The sequence below is a fragment of the Puma concolor genome, chromosome E2 (assembly GCF_028749965.1).
Source record: "Puma concolor isolate L17-30 chromosome E2, mPumCon1.1.hap2, whole genome shotgun sequence".
Lineage (NCBI taxonomy): Eukaryota > Metazoa > Chordata > Mammalia > Carnivora > Felidae > Puma > Puma concolor.
Genome location: NC_141681.1, coordinates 45,205,031 through 45,219,242, shown reverse-complemented (window position 1 = coordinate 45,219,242; position 14,212 = coordinate 45,205,031). Strand labels below are relative to the sequence as shown.

Genomic DNA, 14,212 nt, shown 5'->3' with positions numbered 1-14,212 from the left:
CAGTCCTCTTTGGGCTGGAGTGGTAGGCAGTGCCAGCTCTGGTTACCAGGCAAGAGTGACAGCCAAACCAGGGTGATGGAGCCAGGAAGGCTTCGACTCTGAGCTGGCTCCAGGAGGTCTTCCCCCAAGGGGAGATACAGGTTCCGAGAGGGTTGGAGGGGTTCATTGGCAGATCTGGCCCCTACACACTGCTACAGCCATATGTAGCATGGTGATGAAGAGCCCAGACTCTCCAGCCAGGCCGTCTGGTTTCCAGCAGGCTGTCGGGTTTCTTAGCTCCAGCATCTGCTTGCTGTGTGCCCTTGGGCAAGTAGCTTAACCTCTCTAAACCTGGTAAGTGCTCTCTGAGCACTCAGTGATGATAACCACGGTAACTAATGACCCTCGATGATGAAAGGAGTCTACAAAATCATCCCTCTGAGACACCCCTTATATGCGGTGACCATGGAGAAGGGTCAGGTCTGAGATCTCAGAGAGAGGAAAACACTCATAACCACCACCACACTGAGACCCCTGTCCTAACTGGCCTGGTTTGTGGGCCTGCGGGAAGGAAGGCTCTGTCCCGGGGACGGACAAAAAACTGTGCCCGCTTTCCCATCCCTCTCCTTCTTGCCCTTGTCTCTGCTTCATCTCTTTCTGTTTTGATGTCTCACATCCTTTTTCGTGGCCATCTCTTCTTTTCTCTCTCCATCCTCCGTGTCTATCCTCTTCACGACGACGCTGCCTCAAGCCCTTTCATCAAAGCCTGGAGCCTCCCAGTATCTCCGCCCCCGCGCCTGGTTAGGGGTATCACTGCGCATGCGCATCAGCGCCCCTCCTTCTCCACCCCCATCCCCTGTCGGCGTCTGGGCCTCGTCCCCTTCTGTCTCCCTCTCCTCCCCCATCACTTCCCCCAACACTGACACCCCATTACTCCAGTCTCCCCAGTCTCAGCTTTGGTCCCCAGCCCCATCAGTCCGAGGTAAGATGGGTAGAGGGGAGGCCCGCGGAGAAGGGGAGGGGCGAAGCATCCTGCATCCCGAGATAAACAAACCCGGGGAGGGGGCGGCCTAGACTGAGGGGCCTGACGCGGGAGGAGAAGAATGGGGGGCTGAACCTGGGGAAGAGGGGGGAAGTGGTAGGCGCTGGGCCCGCATACCAGGGTCCTCTGACGGCTGATGGTCGTCGCTATGATTGCTCAAAATCCAGAGCTGGGGGTGTGGGAGTCACTGGGGGCCTTGGAGCTTCTGGGGGCTCAGACCCTAGACCCTGTTGGGGGCTCTCTGTAACTGGCCTCTGTCTCCAGGATTGGCCTGAAAGCCGCCCCCAAATCTGCACCCGCCCCCCGGAGGGCCACTGAAGACCATGACTAAGACAGATCCCGCTCCCATGGCCCCCCCACTACGCGGGGAGGAAGAAGAAGAGGAGGAAGAGGATGAGCTGGTCCCTGAGGCCCCCAGCCCCACCCAGGAGCGCCGGCAGAAGCCTGTTGTGCACCCCTCGGCACCTGCCCCCCTCCCCAAGGACTACGGTAACCATCCTCCCCACCCTGCAATTTTGTTTGGAGCCATGGGTGGCCAGAGAGGTTGGGCTGAGCTCTGCTGGTGGTGATGGTGGGGAGATTCTGGGTGATTTGAAAGTGGTCTGGGTGAGTGGTGGCCATTGCATCCCCCTTTGGTTAATTTATTCATTCACCCGTTGGAGAATGAAACTGGAATAATCCTAATCTTTGATTCATGACACATCATTCAATCATTTAGTCATTCAGCAAACATTTACTGAAAGCCTGTGGTGGACCTGGCTCTATGCTAGGAGCTGGGGCAAAGCATGGAGCCAGACAGACCCAGTTGTTGCCCTGAGAGAATTTACAGGCCCCAATGGCAACCACACAGATAAGTATAATGTAATATAAATATATAATTACAAGACATGATGAGAATTGTGTTTGCCAAGAATGGGATGCTGCAAGAGCTTTTTAAGACATGGTATCTATGAGGGGTAACATTTGAGGGAGACCCAAGGATGAGTTGGGGTTTAACAAGGGAAAGGGGCAAGGGAAGGGAGTACCCAGAGAGATAACTGCAGGAGTAAAGGCTCCAAGGTAGGAAGGTGTGGAGCTGAGAGGGTATTTTCTTGGAGAAACTGAAAGTGTCTAATCATTCACCAAGCATATTTATCCATTGCTACTAGTCTGTGATAACATTTATGTTGGGTGATCTCTGTCATCTTCTATTAATGGTGAGTGACCCAGGCATCATCCCTGCTCTCAGAAGGGAACAAATAATAGATCAATCAGATACATTCAGATGGAGTGAGTGCTATGAAAGAAATAAAGTTGGACATATAAAGGGGGGGGGCAGGGGGCAGCACCTTGAGACGGAGTGGTCAGAGTGGGTCTTTCTGACAAGGTAGCATTTAGGCTGAGACCCAGAGGATGAGAAGGAATCAGCCATAGGAGAGCTGGAGAAAGATAGTTCCGGGCTATCTTTTGCAAGTGCAAAAGCCCTGGGCCAGGAACGAAAGGCAATCTTGGAGCTGTAGTAAGGGAGTGATGGGAGTCGAGGTGAGGGTTTGGCAATGACTAGATCTGGGGGGGCCTTAGCGGCCACTGTGAGGATTTTGGATAAGTGTGATGAGGAGAGAGCAGTTGGTAGGGAGGTATTTAAAAGCAGAGGAGTGGCAGATCTGATTTATATTTTTAAAAGCTCCCTCTGGCTGCTGGGTAGAGAGGGTGGAGGAGGCTTTTAGAAGATGTTGTCTGGGAATCCCCAGCAGCTGTAAGTTCAAAAACTAGGCACCATGTTCAAAGAGTGGGCATCACTAGGATAGGGTAGAAGGGATGGCATCTGTGCTCATGTCACCCACTAGAGGTGGGTCAGAGAGGCTACAAGTTGACTTCAGTCTGATAGAAAAATAAGAACATTATCTGGGTGTCCCAGGTGATGAATCCACCCCAGGGAACTGGAAAATCTCCTTTGGAAATGTGTCTAGATGTGGCTGGGGCCTGTACCCTGGTGGAAGTCAGAGAGTGTAGGCTGCTCCCTGCCTGACCCTCACCTCCCTCAGAATCTTGCTTCTAGAACGAGGAGGGTTTGACCACCGAACATGAAGGAATCTGGAAATGTGGTCTAGGACAGAGAGGGGGCTATGATGGACTCTGAGAAGAACTTGTCTATTTGTGTATCAAAGTTGTACAATTAATTCCGCAGAGATTGATTGATCACCTACTGCATGCCAGCTGCTGTGCCAGGCCTTGGGGAGAAGGGAGTGAACAAGGCAGCACAGAAACACAGTGCTTACATCCTAGCGAGGGAGACAAGTGAGACAGGAAAAGAGGGAAGGAGAAAGGGAAGGAAAAAGGAGTAAACAAGTTAATGTTAAGCAGTGGTAGGTGCCGTGATTACAGCAATAAAAAAGGTCAGGAGATGGAGAAGGGCAGAGGTGCTGATGTACACAGAGTGGTCTGGGGAGGCCTCCCTGAAGAAGTGACATCTGAGTAAAACCTGCAACACCTTGAGAAGGCTTGAGGGAAGACTGTCCCGGGCAAGGAAAATGCCGAGTGCAAAGTGCCTGAGAGGAATTTGCCTGGCGTGTTGGAAGGACAGAAGGAGCCAGTGTGGCTGGGTGGAATGAGTGAGGGCGAGAGGGCAGAGAACACACTGGCCTCCGGTTTGTGCAGGGCCCGTGGGCTGTGGAGAGAATAGTGGTCGGTGCTTTGAGTGTGGTGGGAGCCAGGGCAGGGTCTGAGCCAAGGGGGGCTGTGTGTGCTGGGACTGTGGTTTAAAGAGGAACACAAAGGCTGATTCCTGGAGATGCTGTCTCTGTGGGTGTGTATCATCCGGATTCACATCCAGAGCTATGTATCGTCTGGTAATTCATTTCCTCACTCAGTATGCACTGAGTTCCTGCCCTGCGCCAGGCCCTGTGCTGGGTGTTGACAATACCACAGAAAGCAACACACATCACGGCCTAATAGGGGGAGATGGAAGTTCCTCTGGGCACCACCCTGGCTGGCCACAGGTTGGATCCTGCCCATGGGTACGTTTTATGTGTTCTACACAGTATTTGAAAAATTGGGGAGATTTTTCTGAAAAGCCAGCTTTTCTGGCTTTTTGTTTTTACTTGAGATTTAACCAAACTGTGCCCATACTCGGCCAGGGCAACGGTGGGCTAGAGCAGTGGCAGCCTCCCTCCTCCCAGGGGCATGCAGACTAGAGGTACTGCACTCCCTCCACACTCATTTCCAGGGGTGCAGTTTGCTGCTCTGTGGGATTGCCAGATCTTCCAACTTTTCAAGACACATGGGGCATGCAGAGTTTTCTGTGAAACCTCCTGATTTTGAAACCTTATGCTGGCCAACAGAAAATGCCTGTAGCCCATGCACCATGTGGTTTGAGACCATGCATTAGAGGGCATTAAAGGCAAAGGCCTAGAGCTCCCCTGCCTCAAGATGGAAAGAGGAGATCAGCTTGCCTGGGATGACTTTGAACTTCTCACTGCCCTAGCCTTCACGTTCTTCGACCCCAATGACCCGGCGTGCCAGGAGATTCTCTTTGACCCGCAGACCACCATCCCTGAGCTGTTTGCCATCGTGCGCCAGTGGGTGCCCCAAGTCCAGCACAAGATTGATGTCATCGGCAATGAGGTAAGATACTTGGGAAGCCAGGGAGGGAGAGGATGGGGTCCCTCATGTATTTGGGTAAACCTCCCTGATTCCGTCCCAGATTCTGCGTCGAGGCTGCCATGTGAATGACCGTGATGGGCTGACCGACATGACACTGCTCCACTATGCGTGCAAGGCTGGAGCCCATGGAGTCGGTAAGGTCCAAACCCCCAAGCCACCAGCCCCCAAACCTAGGCGCCCAGACATGACACCCTCAGAATCACCCAGAATCCTGGCCCTCAGACCCCCACCGTGAACCCGCAGCCTAGGATCCCAAAGCACAGTCCCTAAGGCCTAGGGCCTTCCCCACGCCCTGGGCCCAGGCTTTGGAGGAGGGGACGCAAGCTGACCTGGGCTGTCGTGCAGGGGACCCTGCGGCGGCTGTGCGCCTTTCACAGCAGCTGCTGGCTCTGGGTGCGGACGTAACACTGCGCAGCCGCTGGACCAACATGAATGCGCTTCACTACGCTGCCTACTTCGACGTTCCCGACCTTGTGCGCGTGCTGCTGAAGGGCGCCCGGCCGAGAGGTGAGCGGGAGGGTCGGGGCTTGAAGGGAATGGGACCCAGGATAAGATGGGGGCTGGAAGCAGGAGGAGGGTGCCTCTGTTGTGTGCTGGGGGCCGGGAGAAGATGTGCTGGGAGATGGGGAGACATGAAGTAAAGAAGGCAGGGCAGCTGAGTGATGGGGCAGAACTGAGGTCTGGCCTGGGAAGGGAGAAGGGACCGGGATCCGAGATGATGGTGGTAGGGTGGAGGTAGGAGGTGTGAGAGACAGGGTCCAGATATCCATGACCCATCCATCCCCGGGGCTGGACAGGACCCTTCTGGAGGGGCTGGGCTCTGCAACACAAGTCTGTGGGAGGCACTCGGGTCTGCGGGGTTAAGACATGGACTTGAGCTGGGGGACTCTAAGGTGGCAAGGTGGCCTACAGGGGGCGGGGTGCCAAGTCCACTCACCCGGAACCCTCTCTCTCCCACACCCCAGTGGTGAACTCCACGTGCAGTGACTTCAACCACGGCTCAGCCCTGCACATCGCTGCCTCCAACCTGTGCCTGGGCGCAGCCAAATGTTTGCTGGAGCATGGTGCCAACCCGGCGCTGCGGGTACTACATCCCTGTCCCAGCCCCCATTCTCTTCCTTCTCCTTCCTTCCCCACCCCCTTTCCCAGCCAGTGGAGGAGAGGGAGGCCAGAACTGCTTGCATTTCTAGAAGTTCATTACAAAAATCATCTACTATACATTCAACAAATGAAATGATAGCTGGTGTTTACTTAGTGTTCATGATATGTCAGGTGAACTCTATTATGAGCCCTATTAGAGAAACTGAAGCTGAGAGAGTAAGTGATTTATCCAGGGTTACCCAGCAAAGAATATCTTCTTTCAATCTTGGCTGACCCTGGGGCTGTGTGTAGATAATATTTCAGGATCGTGAAAAAAGTTGAGACTCTCTGTGAATGAGAAGGTTGGGTCCCCCCATAAGCCCTCAGTATGATCTTTGATCTCCAAAGCATCCATTTCCAACACCAGTTACTCTGCATTATTCCAGGCTCAGATATCCTGGGGAAACATGGCCTGTGTTCCTGAAGCCCTGCCTCTCCTCATTCCCCATTGGCCCAGTTGGACACCTGACCCAGTACCACAGGAGACCATTTTCAATGTTCATCCCTCACATGGTCTCATTCCAGGCTTGGGATCTTTGGGGACATGGCCTCCCTGAGAGCATGACCTACAGACTGAAGTGTGACCTTCATTCCCTGTTGGCTCCACCCCTAGTTCCACCCTCAATTACTTGAAATCCCCAGCCTGAGGTTGAGGGTGGACTTCCCTGGGGACATGGTCTACAACTTAATGCCTCACCCCTTCTTATTCCCATGATGGCCTAAGGGATGGCCTGGATCTGCCTTTGCTTTACATGGTCTAGGGGTCTCTGGGAGCTTGGGCTCGGTGGAGGTACAGCCTATGCCACTGAATTCTCACTTCCTTTTTTCCCATTGGCCCCCAGAACCGAAAGGGACAGGTGCCAGCAGAGGTGGTCCCAGACCCCATGGACATGTCCCTGGACAAGGCAGAGGCAGCGCTGGTGGCCAAGGAGCTGCGAACACTGCTGGAGGAGGCTGTGCCACTCTCCTGTGCCCTCCCCAAGGTCACACTACCCAACTATGACAACGTCCCAGGCAATCTCATGCTCAGTGCATTGGGCCTGCGTCTGGGAGACCGCGTGCTGCTGGATGGCCAGAAGGTCAGGGCCTGGGGAAAGGTGTGGAGAGCAGGAGTCAGCCCTCGTGCCTCAGAGTTGGGTCTTTGGACAGAGTGTAGACCCTCCCCTTTATCCACCCCTCCACCGCCTCCACCCCCATCATTCCTACAGTATTTATTTCATCTAACAGTCATTCTGTGAGTGCTTCCTTTTGCCCCAAGGCTGAGCTCTCAGTCCAGGGAGGGAAGACAGGTCTATCAGTTGACAGTGACAGCCCAGAATAGTCGTGGCGGTCATGAGGTAGCACAAACAGAGTGATCAGTGCAGCTCTGCACCTGTGAGTTACCCTGGGCCTTGTGATCCCCAGTCAAGGCCCACCTCTGCTCCCAGAGGCATCAGCACTTTGGGAAAAAAGGACAGGTCAGAACAATCAGGGGTATTGTGGGATGGAGGCACCCACTTCAAGATAAGGAGGAATGAGCCTCAGGAGAAGAAAAGGAGAAGGGATCCTGCATAGAGGGAGCAGGTATAAAGGCCCAAAGGGCAGAATCTTCATTTATCCAGGTATTCCAACTTTGACTTATTTATTTATCTAGTGTCCCTCAGTCTCTATGCGGACCCAGCCTCTCCTTGGGAATAAAGGGCTGTGTGTGAGCCCAGACCCACTCTTATGGAGCTTTTCTAATGAGAGACAGCCAATAAAGTAAATCCACAGTTAAGATAATTTCTGGTAGCAACAGAGGCTTTGAAAACCATTAAATGCTTGGATTTAGGGGAGCCTGGCTGGCTCAGTCAGTAGAGCATATGACTCTTGATCTTGGGGTCATGAGTTTGAGCGCCACATTGGACTCTGTGATTACTTAAAAAAAATTTTTTTTAACTTAAATAAGTTTGGATTTAGCAAATTTCCCCTGGCTGAAGGCAAATGCAGTTTTAGCTGCTGGGGTGTTCCAAAGGCTTCTCTGAGGAGCTGATATCTGAGCTGAGAGAGGAGGGAGCTCACACACAACAATATGGAGACAGAGGAGACAGCAGGTTCAGAGGCCAAGAGGAGGGAAGGGGTAGTGTAACCAGAGGACGAAGGGGAGAGGTCAGTAGGGGGCTGGATCATACCAGACATGTAGGCCACCGGAAGGAATTTGAATCTAGTTTCTTACACAGCGAGAAACTGTAAAAGTCACATTGCGTTTCCTAATCAAGAGTTTTGCATGCATCAGCCCTGCCTGTAAAGCTTTCTGTGCATGATCTTCTCAAATCCATGTGACAATTCTGAAAGCAGAATGGGTTGACTCTTCCCATTATAGAACCCAGAAGACTGTAGGAGGCTCAGAGAGGTGAAACCTTTGGTTTGAAGATAAGAACAATAATGACAATCTGCCTCTGAGAGAAGCAGTATAGTACAGTGGTTAGAAGCTCAGGCAAACCTCAGCTTTCCTGCTTTCCAGCTGGGGGACCTGCGGCCACTGATCCCACCTCTCTGGGTATCAGTTTCTTCATGTGTAAAATGGAGCTAGTAACAGTACCCACCTCGGGTTGTATGAGGATTAAACTAATTAAAATCTGTAAAGCCCTTAGAAGAAGCTTGGTGCATTCCAAGTGCTATCTGTGTGCCAGGCACTATTCTGATCCCCGCACCAATCCTCCAAAGTAGGCACTATTCACTCATTTTATAGGCAAGGAACCAGAACTTTGAGAGTGAAGCAACCTCACACGATGATAATAGCCACGAGGGCTCACCACAACTAAACAAATTTACATACATTACAGATGTTTCAACCAGACAGCCAGGCTCTAAGGTGCATTATTCTCTCCATTTTGCAGACGAAACTAAGGCCTAGGAGGTCATTTGACCAAAGTTACAAGACAGTAATAGTTAACACTCGCTGATCCCTCACTCAGCACCAGGCCCTGTTCTGAGGCTATAACAGCCCTGTCCAGTAGACCTTTCTGTGATGATGGAAATATTGTGTCTGTATTGTCTAATAAAGTAGCCATAAGCCACATGTGGCTACTAGCCCTTGAAATGTGGCCAGTGCAACCAGGAAAACTAAATTTAAATTTTTTTTTTTTTCAACGTTTATTTATTTTTGGGACAGAGAGAGACAGAGCATGAATGGGGGAGGGGCAGAGAGAGAGGGAGACACAGAATCGGAAACAGGCTCCAGGCTCTGAGCCATCAGCCCAGAGCCCGACGCGGGGCTCGAACTCACGGACCGCAAGATCGTGACCTGGCTGAAGTCGGACGCTTAACCGACTGTGCCACCCAGGCGCCCCAAAATTTAATTTTAATTTCAGTTAATTTAAATTGTTGTATTTGGCTAATGGCTGTTTATTGCATTGGGCAGGGAAGCTCTATAACCATTCTATAAGGTAGGTGTGATTTCTGTTCCCATTTCATAGATGAGGACACTGAGGCACAGTGACGTTAAGTCATATAGCCAATAAATGGTAATGTCCAAACAGATTTGAGCTTAGGGCTCCCTCATCCACTCACCAGGGATGTGCCAGGGATCTGTCATAGCCCCCCAAGGACCACCCCCGCCAAACCATATCCTCCCTTGTTTCCTCAGACGGGCACACTTCGGTTCTGCGGGACCACGGAGTTCGCCAGTGGCCAGTGGGTGGGCGTGGAGCTGGATGAACCCGAGGGCAAGAATGATGGCAGTGTTGGGGGTGTCCGGTACTTCATCTGCCCTCCCAAGCAGGGTCAGTCCCACCTGGGGCTCAAATGGGGTGGTGGTGGGGTCCACTCAGTAGTTCTGGTGCTGCTGACTGGGTAATGGGGGTAGGGAGATGATGACTGGGCAGAGGGCAGAGGCTTGGACAGCTCCCAGCCCACGTTCTGTCCCCGCAGGTCTCTTTGCCTCTGTGTCCAAGATCTCCAAAGTAGTGGATGCACCCCCCTCATCAGTCACCTCCACACCTCGGACTCCTCGGATGGACTTTTCCCGTGTCACTGGGAAAGGCCGCAGGGAACATAAAGGTCAGAGGGGAGCCTTCTGGGTAGGAGGAGAGCCAATTTGAGGATATTCTGTGGGTAGCCCAGCTTCAGTGACTCAGTTTATCCTCAGGCCCAAACTCCTGTTTTAGAAGACAATCTCTTGAGTTCTTCACTTCTATGACTCTGTTTCTCCTTTGACTTGGCACTGCCCACCCACCCCCAGTTCCTGAAAAGATCTGGGGGTTCTCTGCTTTCTATGACTTAGTTTCCCCTCAGGCCCAAGGGTTTTTTCCCAGTTGTAGGGAAGAATCTGTGGGGTTCCTGGATTTAGTGACTTGATTTATCTTCACACCCAACCCTTTCCTTCATTTTATTTATTTATTTTTAAATGTTTATTTATTTTGAGAGAGAGAGAGAGAGACCGTGTACATGTACATGCAGGTGAGGGGCAGAGAGAAGGGGGGAGAAAGAATCCTAAGCAGGCTCCATGAAGAGCCCGATGCAGAGCTTGATCTCATGACGCTGTGATCATGACCTGAGCCAAAATCAAGAGTCAGACGCTTAACCGACTGAACCACCAAGGTGCACCCACTTCCTTCACCCTAAAAGGATAATTTCTGGGCTCCTTACTTTTGTGACTCAGTTTTTCTTTTGACCCAAATAACTTCAGCTTTGAGAAAGGATTTGGGGGTTCTCCAGGTTCTTGACCCTCATGCCTAACCCCCACCCCCAGTTTTCTTACAGTTGAGATTGTTTCAAGCCTAAAGCCCCCCGGTTCTTGGGAAGGCTCTAGAGTTCCTGACAGGAGCCAGGATAGAGTTTCTACCTTGGGTCTTTTTGGGTGGCATGGGGTCCCCAGGGCTGGCATCTGGGGGCCCCACTCCCTCCCCATGTACCCTTTACCCCAGGCAAGAAGAAGCCCCCATCATCCCCATCTCTGGGGAGCCTGCAGCAGCGAGAGGGAGCCAAGGCTGAGGTTGGAGACCAAGTCCTCGTTGCTGGCCAGAAGCAAGGGATTGTGCGCTTCTATGGGAAGACAGACTTTGCTCCAGGTGAGGACAGTGATCTGGGGGGTAGGGTGGGGGCAGGCAGGCAGGGCCTTGAGGCATCCTGACACCTTACTGCTGCAGGTTACTGGTATGGCATTGAGCTAGACCAGCCCACTGGAAAGCATGATGGCTCTGTCTTCGGTGTCCGGTACTTTACCTGTCCCCCGCGGCATGGAGTCTTTGCACCAGCATCCCGAATTCAGAGGTGAGCCCAAACTCTAACCCAAACCCAGGGCACTTCCCAGAACCCTGATTCCCCTGTTAGATGTCTCTTCCTCTTGTACCAGCAGGACAGTGTGGATACCTACCTCCACACCGTAGCTCTTTCTGCATAGGCCCCATGGGTTCAGCTCCTCTTGTGACTCTGACTTCTCCTACTCCTCTTATGTCTCCCCAGGATTGGTGGATCCACTGACCCCCCTGGGGACAATGTGGGAGCCAAAAAAGTGCATCAAGTGACAAGTGAGTTGGGGCTGGAGTGTAAGAGGTAGAGGAGGAGTGAAGGTTTGGGGATAGGAGGGTCATGGGTTTTCAGGTATATGCTGGTGGCAAAATCTCCAGTATTTCACAGGAGACATGGGGTCCAGGAAAATGATGAGACAGGATCCCAAAGAGGATAGGTGCTATGGGGTATGGGGATGTTAACAACAAGGCTCTGGGCAGGCACTGGGGACATGAGTAGGTATTGAGGGACACAGAATATTATTGATAAGAGGTCCAGATGGGTATTGGAATGTGGGGTCGAGGTGGGTACTGGGGACATGGACAAGTATTAATGACAAGGAGTCTGGTTGGGTATTGAGGGTCTGTCATCCTGTCACCTGAGACCTTGCCCTCTCCTTCAGTGACACAGCCCAAACGCACTTTCACGACAGTCCGGACCCCAAAGGACATCGCATCAGAGAACTCCATCTCCAGGTGTGTAGCCAACCCTTGGCCCACCTCCTGTAGGATGTTCAGGGAGAGGTTGCACAAGGCTGGTGGACACAGGGATCTGGACTTCTGGTTGGGGCTGGAAATAGAGGTTAGGAAAACTAGTGGCTAATCAGCCTACCCAGAAACAGTTTTTAGGGAGTGAGCTCCCACATTGAATTCTGGGGACTTTCACCCTTATGGGGCAGGTAGAGGAGGCAGAACACCTTCCACAGCACAGGAGTCTGAGAGGGCATAGCCAGACAAGTAGAGACAGAATCCAGAAAGGCCAAATCCAGATGTTCCCTGCATCAAGGCGTGATGGATATGATTCTCCTTTCCAGGTTGCTCTTCTGCTGCTGGTTTCCCTGGATGCTGAGGGCAGAGATGCAGTCTTAGAGGCCTGGATACCTGACAGAGTCACAGAGTCCCCTCTAGCATCTCCTGACACAAGGAGCCCCTGAATCACCCTGAGATAGAGATTCCCAGTAACACATCCAGAATAGAGACCCCATTAGCCAGCCCTGGATCACTGAGGCCCCATTATTAACAGATTCCCTCATGATAACCCCCAAGTACAGACCCCAAGGTACCCAGAAAGAGATTCCTTGAGTGTAGCACCTTCAGGCTAGTCCCTATCCCCAACCCCTCAGAGCAGACCCCCAATAACATATTTCCACATCACCTCAAATGATGGTGACCTCTACATAATGCTCCAGAGCAGAACATTACTGAATCATTCATTACTGGATCAGAACCCTCCCCCATTAACAAAGACTCCTCCTCTGTCAAGTCCCCTTGAAATAAACATAGGTCATGCCTCCAGAGCAACAGAGTAACAGACCTACATTTAACATCAGTCCCCTCAAGATGTTGTGACCCCCCATGGTCACCCCAAAAGCTTACACTGCAATCAGAGACTCCCTACATTAACAAAGACCCCTGTTCTTACAGAAGAGACACACATTAACCAGTCCACTGTCACCCCCAATTTACAGACACCAAAACAGTCCTGGAAGTGCTAATTACAGGACCCCTAAGTCTTCCTACCCTCTGCGCCCTCAAGAAACCCCCAGTGCCTTGTATGAAGCCCACCCCACATGGCCCACAGCCCCTGTGCTGGTCAGGCTCCCAGAAAATTCTCTATTTTTTAAGACGACTTCCCCCTTTGGGGGACCCCAAAATTTAGAGGCCCCATTCTGTGACTCTCGGGATCCCAAACCCCAGAGTACAAGTCCCATACTCCCCTGTGTCCCCAAGTCCTACAGCCCCTAGAGGATCCCAAGGCCCTAACTACCAGGATCCTCAAATCATGGAATCCCCAAATCCCCAGGGAATCCCAAATTAAAAAATTCAATCCCAAGCCCCCAGGAAACCCCAATCACGGAGGTCCTTGTGCCTGGGATGGAGGAGACTGCAGTGAGGATATGCATCCCGGGCTCCCAGGGCACCTCAAGCCCACTTCATAGGCACCAGGAGACCCCAAACAGGAATTCTCATCCCTGGAAACTGGAGCACTTCAATGCCCTGAGTCGTTGGATCTCAAGACACCCAAATGCAAAGAGCCCCAGCCCCAAGGGAACCCCACATCCTAAAGCCTCCATCTCTAATACATGAAGGGCCCCAAGGCCTTGAGGGGATCCCAAATCCTGGAACCCCTATTTCAATCTATGTTCTGGTCACAGGTCCAAAACACCAAATCTGAGTCACTGGCCCCAAAGGACCTCACAGCACTCGAGCCAGACCAACGGCCTGAGGGAGAACCTGAAGGCCCAGGGGGTCCAGGGTGGACCCGGGGCCCTGACCACCAAGGACAGCTCACGACTGCCCCTTCACTGCATGTCCCTGAATTCAGCATGACCCCTGTCCCCTTCAATAAAGATGTTTCTATGGTTTCTCTGTGTACGGTCACTATTTGGAAAGTTGTGGGCCTCCCTCCGTATTGCTGGGGAAGTACGAGGGAGGAAGTCGTTCCTTCAATCCATTCTCCCTGCAGCTGGGGTATGGAATGATTCAGCCTGCGGGAAGTCGTTGTGATAGTCTAGTCTTCCAGCGGGTTCCCCTCCCATCTCGCCCCGTTCCAAGGGTACCCCTCCCATCTGGGCCCACTCCACTGTGTGGGCGGGTTGGGTTCTGGAGTTCTGATTGGTCAGTACCAGATGAAGGCCCGTCTCCGAAGGATCCCCAGTGGCTCAGAGGCCAGGAGGTGCAGCCTATCATAGACGAGAGTGAAGGGGCGGGGCAATAGTGGATGAGAGCGCCGATTGGGTGGAAGGCGGACCCTTAGGACCTTTGAGAGTTCCCGTTGGTTTGAGAAAACGTGCGTCAGGAACGTGGAGCGGAAGTGACTGGGAAGGGAATGGGGTAGTTTAATTCGGGTATTGGAGGGGTACTCTGGTGGACGGTCAGATTTGGGGGTGGCTGGGGGGCGGAGATGGGTGTCCAAGAGGGCTGAGAATGGGGATCTAGG

At 52.4% G+C, this 14,212-nt stretch overlaps 1 protein-coding gene across 1 annotated transcript; it reads left to right on the top strand.

Annotated features, from left to right (window-relative positions):
• The first annotated feature begins 560 nt into the window (after window positions 1–560).
• CLIP3 (CAP-Gly domain containing linker protein 3) lies at window positions 561–13,637 on the top strand. Its single transcript, XM_025914546.2, has 14 exons — window positions 561–961; window positions 1,286–1,510; window positions 4,485–4,624; window positions 4,704–4,797; window positions 5,009–5,170; window positions 5,629–5,747; window positions 6,646–6,882; window positions 9,411–9,546; window positions 9,695–9,823; window positions 10,690–10,833; window positions 10,912–11,035; window positions 11,228–11,292; window positions 11,676–11,748; window positions 12,087–13,637. Exons 2-14 carry the CDS (start codon window positions 1,345–1,347, stop codon window positions 12,139–12,141), a joined length of 1,644 nt encoding a protein of 547 aa, XP_025770331.1. The 5' UTR covers window positions 561–961; window positions 1,286–1,344; the 3' UTR covers window positions 12,142–13,637.
• The last annotated feature ends 575 nt before the right edge of the window (window positions 13,638–14,212 follow it).

Coding starts and splice junctions, on each gene's coding strand:
- CLIP3 (XM_025914546.2), top strand. CDS start 1,345: ATGACTAAGACAGATCCCGCTCCCATGGCCCCCCCACTACGCGGGGAG. Junction 4,625..4,703: donor TTGATGTCATCGGCAATGAG/GTAAGATACTTG, acceptor ATTCCGTCCCAG/ATTCTGCGTCGAGGCTGCCA. Junction 6,883..9,410: donor TGCTGCTGGATGGCCAGAAG/GTCAGGGCCTGG, acceptor TTGTTTCCTCAG/ACGGGCACACTTCGGTTCTG.